Source organism: Dipteris shenzhenensis, chromosome 33 (assembly GCF_047967505.1).
Source record: "Dipteris shenzhenensis isolate YYH24624 ecotype China chromosome 33, Dip_SZ_1.0, whole genome shotgun sequence".
Lineage (NCBI taxonomy): Eukaryota > Viridiplantae > Streptophyta > Polypodiopsida > Gleicheniales > Dipteridaceae > Dipteris > Dipteris shenzhenensis.
The window spans coordinates 37,704,146-37,711,328 of record NC_141628.1 but is presented as its reverse complement, the minus strand read 5'-3'; the positions used below and the strand labels follow the sequence as shown (position 1 = coordinate 37,711,328).

Here is a 7,183-nt window from a genome sequence, read left to right as displayed (position 1 = left end):
TTACCCAATCGAGTTGGCCATTAGAATAAAAAATGGCTCTTTTGTACATGTGTGACAAAACACACCCTAAGATTGAATTAGGGTAAAAGGAATCCAATGCTTATGTGACCTAGCTCAATCCCATGAACTTGAAGGTACTCGCAAACTCGGTGGCTTCTTAAGGGCCTTTACCCATCCTGGTTGGCCATTGAAGTAAACATGGTAAAGGGATAAAATTTGTGAAAATTGATTATCCAAGGTTAATTACACAAATGGATTGCAAATTTATGTGAAATTTTCACAAGCTTAATCCCATCAAGGAGGAGAAGGACCTTGTGCACTCATTTCCAATCTCATTAGAAAAGAATTGGTTCATTTAAGTTTATTCTCAATGCAAGTTTAGGACATGGTTATAAAAAACTTGTTAAAACAGAATGGAGAAAATAGCCAATATAACAACACTATTATGTTCTATGATTTGAAGGGCATTTTCTGCTGTAAATAGTGGTAAAGGGAGAGGGAGAGACTCAAAAGGATGTAGATGGCAATATCAACAAGAGCGTACCTGGACCAGGAGGCTATAGTTATATATATATATATCTTTCCTTTCCCCATTATACAAATTTTGAATTCTCGAGTTTTTTATAAAAAGAGCATTATCAACCTCAATAGGGGAACAATAGACCAAACAATGATAACCAAAATCCTTAAAACTAGAAAGGAAGTTACAAAAGAGTAGTTCCTTGGTATTTCATCCAATAGAGGTTCCTATCATGGAAGAGGAAAGAGTGAGAATTTGTGGACATCAATTTAGTGCATCTATGCAAATTTGGCCAATATGGATAAGGCAAATAACATAACACTAGAGGACACCTCAAAGAAAGAGGTCACTTATTATAAGGCAATTAACATTAGAGAAAACCTCAAAGGAAGAGGTCACTCAAATGTCCATACTTATGGTGCCAATTGAGGATCCATTGATAATTAGAGAAAGCATGCACACTATAAGTCCATTCTCTGAGCTTATGATCACAATGGCTCCTTTGTCTCAAGGGATTTCAAACAAGTGCATGCATTACATAGTTTCTATTTAATCTTGACACTAAAAAACATTAGCAACATTTAGCTTACATAAAGGAGCATTCCCACCAGTGTCCACTATTAAATCAAACATTGACTGTATCCCTTAGTTGCTCCTAATCGCTCCAAAAAGTAAAAGTTTTGCCACGCACTCCGTCCCTCCCTCAATATAGGCTAGTTGCATTAATTAAGCCTCAATCTCCCTCTTTAGACTTCCGCTCCTCGATCTCCCCTCCCTCTGTAGGCCTGCACTCCTCGATATCCCCTGCAGGCTACCGCCGCGAGAGGCTATTGCAGCCCCCCTCCAAGCTCCTATCCTCTCATTCTGAAGTCTTGTCCAGCCTTTTATATAGACCAGGATGTTAGTGCACGGAAGAATCTGGATGTTCGGAAGTCTCTAGTTGCATGCCATGAGCTTAACACAACACTCCACAACGCCTGCTTCTTTGCCTCTGCTGTTTGCTTCAGCAAGCTCGAGTTTCCCGTCCACCTTCCATGATTCATTCAAAGACATATCGTTAGCATTCTCATTCGACTCATGATTCTCTCCGTGATCTTCAACAAGCTCGAGTTTCCCGTCCACCTTCCATGATTCATTCAAAGACATATCGTTAGCATTCTCATTCGACTCATGATTCTCCCCGTGATCTTCTCTTATTTCGCCTTTGACATTGCCATCTTTTTGTGATGAATCAATCATGTCATTCGCGTTCTCATTACTTGATTCGTGATTCTCCCCGTGATCTTCTAGTGTTGGTTCGCTTTTGACCTTGGAATCACTTTGTGGTGGACCCAAGCAAACACTACGACTCTTATCTTCTTTGGACTTAGTTTCACATGACAGCGGCATAGCTGGATCCTCGCTCTCTGAATTGCTGCCTTCTACAATAGTTTTCTCTGTCGCCAATGACTGCATGTCGGTCTCCACTGCGTGCATTGCAATCCCACAACCATATTCTGCACACACATCAGCTGGATTCTCTAAGTCCCTTCCTTTGAGCTCTTTAAGGTGTACCCTTGATGTTCCTGAGATTCGTTTATCGGTTCTAATGTACCAACCAATGGAAACCAGATATGCTACAGCCGCTACCAACGAGGCTATCATGTAAGGAGTCGGAAGCGCTCGCAACGAATATGTCACGAACAACACAACAATATCGGCCAGAAGATTGACCAGTACCACAAAGATCAACCTGACGTGGAAGGTCCTTCTTCCTAATTCACCTTTGTCTTTGGCTTCACTAGCCATGGGATATAAAGGGCCAAGAAAAATGCTCATGTATCCGAACGTAAGGGAGGCAAGACATCGTTTTGGATCATGGAGGTTCCTGGAGAAGGCGCTAGGGAACTGAAGGAGCCAATAAAACAGCCAATATCCTGATATGCTCAACGTGAGAAAAAAAAGTGGAATGACGTCTGAGAAATGGAATTTCGCCCTCGATCTCTCTGATCTATACTTCCAAATATGTTCCCGTATCCACACCAGTATGTTTGCGTACGAGAGGCATCGATCGATTGTTGCAAACATTGTGAATAATCCTGCAATATTAATCACAATCGCAACTGATTTACGGGTCGATGACACCGAAAGTGTTAACTTGAATCTTTAAATAAACGTTTGAATACCTGCAGCAATAGCTACTTCCGCTTTCTCTTTGAACGTCTTTGCATTCTGAGTCACGGATTGAACGGACGTGCCACCATTGTATGCTGCGGATAGTAAAGACGCTGCTACAGACACTTTGAAGAGCACTGGCATACTATTGACGAACAGACCCACTCGGATTAGCACCAAATATGCGCAAAACTGAGCAATGAGAAGCGGCACACCCTCATATGAAGAGCCGAGAACGTTGTAGAGGCCATTCATTTCGTCTGATCTCAAATCCTGCACTCTGCAGCAGGTTCAATCGAATTAAACCTACTGTAAAACTACTTGGACGATCTAAAGTTCATATGTTGATCCACATTCATTACATACCCCTTCAAGCTCAACGTTCTCCACAAGAGATTTACAAGCCTCCAAAGGTGTACAAGGGGAAGAAAGTAAGCAGCCCTGAACGGGCCGTCCTCCTTGAATTTGAACTTGAAGATTATGGCATTCAGAGTGTGCGACAGGATCAGGATTCCAATCATGGCCCAAAAATATCCCGTGAGTTCACTCGTCTGATGTCTACACAGTGGGCTGCAATTGCTGTGATGCTCAAGCCCTAAGAACTTGCTGTAACGGCGACCATACTTCAGCACAACCACCATGTTACTAGCAAAATCAAAAAGGTAAGTAATGGCGGCGAGGGCGATGCAAGCTGCTACCCAGAGAGACATAGGTGCACTTTGCTGAAAACCTCAAATTCGTCTCACGGGTGCATTCCAGGCTGGATATAATTGGAGGGAGGAGCGTTATGGACAATTCTCTTGAAGCTGTAAGGTTCAAGGAGTCGCGGTTGATGGAGTTCGTACGTCACCAGGATGCGAGAGCTGATCATGAAAGCTGGGTCACATCAGGAGATGGGGAGTCCTAGCAAAAGGTGACAATGAAAGAACTTGGATTGTGAGGTGGTGCCATACACCTATAATATCAGCACATGGCCGATTGTATGGGAATTGTATGGACGGAAATAGAGAGGTGGTGCCATACACCTATAATATCCATGTGGAGTTGTATCTTGACATCTCATTTGTCCATCTTTTGACTAGCGTTGCCCTCCCAAGTTGAAGTTCCGCAAAAAATGCTAACATGGCTACACTGAAATCCTCAGAATTTGTTGATGTGGCTCTCGCTGTCGTTGGAAAACTACTCGAAATCCTTCAAGTTTCTAACTCCCCATTGATGGAGAAGCATTCCTCACAAGAATCCCCTTTCGTCCGGGAGTTCCCTTGCTCACCATGTTCTAACATTAAAAAGAACTAGGGTGGATTACATAAGAGAGGACATATGGCATCATGTGGTGGGAATCAGGACACATGTCACCATTCCATCCTTTCCAATCAGGGATGATTTTTTCAAGTTAGTTTCGTTAAGAAGCTAAACTTTTATATTGGTGTCGAAAGTTTGTATGTCATAATAAAAATAAATGTTTGAAACATTTGCCAGGATCAAACTTTTATGAGAAAAAATGTAAAGTTTCACGAGGATTTATATTTTTTACGCTCTACTAATATTGTGAAACTAAAAAAATGATCTGTAAAACTTTCGCCAAGATTTAATATTAATATATAAGCATAGCTTCAATAAAAACATCCCTATTTCCAATCTTCAAAAGAGGGAAGCCCATTTTCAGGCCATTGTTAACATGGGAGAAACAATGGCTATTCCCATTTTCAGGCCATTGTCAACATGAGAGAAACAATGGCTATTCCCATTTTGAAACTATCAGGCTAGACCAAGTGGTCTAAAATGGGATAGCCATGACAAGATCCTAGTCTAATCCATGTGCTAAGGCCCTAAGTGCCTGTATCCCCTACTGGTAATTAAGAAATACCAAATGTTTAAGGATTTTAAGCAAAATGTGCATTCCTACTTTGGTTTAAGGGTGGATCCATTTATGTTAATGGCATGTTAAAAATGTTTATAGGTTTAACCCTCTAAAATAGGTACTCTAAGGACCGTTTGTGAAAGGAAACACTTTGAAGTATAGATAATACAAGTTTAGGTTAACTTTGGACTACTTTAAGTAAAACTCTTGTTAAGTATTTCTTAGCATCAGGATCAAATCAAAGGTAGATATAGTGGTACTCTTTTGAAGGACGTTGGAAAGAAGAAGCCATTGTGATCATAAGCTCCAAGAATGGGGGCTTAAGCATCACGGTCAAGTAATTTATGCGAGAAAAGATAATACATTTCTTATTGTGTGTACTCTATCAGTGGGTACCAATGATGGATTTTGAATTCGAACGCTATTGTTTGGTCAAAGATTCCATCCTACCCTCGAAGGAATTGCTAGGCCTTTCTCATAGTGTCCTCTAGTGTCCATTTCATAAAAGTCACGTGTCTACTTCTTGCCACTTTCCATTGTTTGACTTATGAGTGCATGTGGCTAAGCAATGGCAACTAGTTACTATCATAACCACCACCAACAAGGTTGAGATGATTTAAACAAGCACATTGCAATATACTATATGAAACACCCCTCCTTGCATGCACAAACTACATGCATGTAGCCATGTGAAACAACTACCCAAGACCCTTGGCAACAAGTAAGGCATGTTTAAGGCCCCTTATAGATCCAAGGGTTCATAGTAATAGATTCTAGCAAGCTTACCAATGAAATCTAGCATATGGCTCATCATGACAAACAATTTCATGGAAAAAGTAATACTTTTGGGCCAATACATGATTGGGTGTAGCTGTTTTTTGTGAAGTGCAGGGAATATATTGCATATGGCTAACTTGCTTGCTTCGTAACTTATGCATTTCTTAATGCAATTAGACAAACTTAGCATCTAAACTAATCTACACATTTTGAGCATAAATTTGAGATCAAGAAATTATGAAATCAACAACTTAAATGAGACCATTAAACTATTTCAACTGCTATCATGCCTATGAAGCATGCATGTTGGAATGTATAGGATATCCAAAAAAAAAAAAGGAAATCAAATAGTTATTCTACACATATATGAAAGCAATATTTATGTGAAAGTGCACTACTTGAGCTCCCACAAACCAATTGAGAACCTTTGCTATAGTTTAGGGAGTCTCCAATACCTTGCTGCAATTATGTAGATACATTTGAGGGAAAGCTCAATAACATTTTCTCATTTGGTCAAAAAGGCAAACTCCTTGAAAAATTGTACTCCAAACTTATTGAGCTAGTGCATGGTGGTCTTAAAACTCTAATATTTGGCAAAATTTATAGCTTAATCCACCCATGAATGGATGCACTAGAAAAAACTAAATTCATACATGTGCAATACTCTTTGAACAAATCCTCAACAAATCCCATATTATTTATCATTTTGCATTCGTTCCTTTTAGAGTCACTACCTTGCAATGAGGCCCATAAGCATGTCACATGTCATTCCATTTCTTAATCTGTAGTGTCAAACCCGCTAGCGATCCATTTTGCCTTTTTCTTTTATCAACCATTTTGGGCCTCTTTGCACTCGTTTAGGGGGAACAAGGTGGTGATGTATACAACCAGAGGCAACAAAACATGGTCACTAGTTTTTCTCAAATTTTGATGACTCTTGCTATTGCATTCAAAATTTTCACTAAATTTACTTCTCCCACGCACACTCGTGTGTCACCTGTGTCCAACCCTATCACCCTATCACATGAACATTCTCCTAGAATTTGATTGCTTACATTCATGACCCCGACTTATTCCCCTCAATTCTGTTTTTTGAAAAAACAAATCCCTGGCTTCCATGCTCCTCGAGCGCATTTTCCCTTGTGGCTCTCGCTACTCCTCTGGCTCTCTTGGAAGTTAGGATGTGCACAAGTTTTGGTTCCTATCATCACGAAGCTTTCAAGCAAGTCCTTGTTTATCTTCACAAGATAGCTCGTCACTTTCTTCATTTAAAATAAGGAACCACATGGTGTGATGTGGTTTGTCATAGGTTTCAAGAGAACTAGGCAAAGGGTGTGAGATAGGAAAGTTGATATCCTTGGTCATGGTATGAGGAGGAGGTTAAAAGCCATGGAAACCTATGATACAATATTCAAATGGCAACTAGAGACACAATTGCATCAAATTCAGAGGTGGAGACAACACCTTAAAAAATGCCTCCTTGCTTAAACAGCTAGCCTCAAAGAAGGTAGATGCACCCATTTGAGAAGGGCCATCAAAATAAAGAACACGAGCTATGATTTCAAAACTATTGGAAGTAATCAAGACAACAACATCAGGTCATTTGGGGGGCTACCAGGCCCATGACCTTAGAAGCTTTACCCTCCACCCAAGGATTCATCAAGTATCCACTCTTCTAATGCCCCAGAAGTTGCATGACCAAGAGATCATACTCTCCCACTTGAGGGATGGCCTAGACAATTTGAAAGCAATGTATAGCTTAGATTAGATAGCTACAAAAAGGAAGTGAGGAAATCATTGCTTCAGCGACATTAATATGGCACAACAACACGAGAGTTTCTCCAAATAAGAAGGGCAAGATTCTGTAGGTT

The 7,183-nt window shown here is 40.4% G+C and overlaps 1 protein-coding gene across 1 annotated transcript; it reads right to left on the bottom strand.

The window, feature by feature from the left end:
- Positions 1–1,456: 1,456 nt before the first annotated feature.
- On the bottom strand, positions 1,457–3,408 carry LOC147880071 (uncharacterized). The gene is made up of 3 exons (XM_087371653.1): positions 3,041–3,408; positions 2,686–2,954; positions 1,457–2,598 (listed from the first exon to the last, which is right to left on the bottom strand). Exons 1-3 carry the CDS (start codon positions 3,382–3,384, stop codon positions 1,457–1,459), a joined length of 1,755 nt encoding a protein of 584 aa, XP_087227779.1. The 5' UTR covers positions 3,385–3,408.
- Between the last annotated feature and the right edge of the window lie 3,775 nt (positions 3,409–7,183).

What these genes read in the sequence shown, in the direction of transcription:
- LOC147880071 (XM_087371653.1), bottom strand. Translation starts at nt 3,384, where the DNA reads ATGTCTCTCTGGGTAGCAGCTTGCATCGCCCTCGCCGCCATTACTTAC. An exon ending in AGAACGTTGAGCTTGAAGGG is followed by an intron (nt 2,955 to 3,040) that starts GTATGTAATGAA and finishes AACCTGCTGCAG; the next exon opens with AGTGCAGGATTTGAGATCAG. An exon ending in GGAAGTAGCTATTGCTGCAG is followed by an intron (nt 2,599 to 2,685) that starts GTATTCAAACGT and finishes TTAATATTGCAG; the next exon opens with GATTATTCACAATGTTTGCA.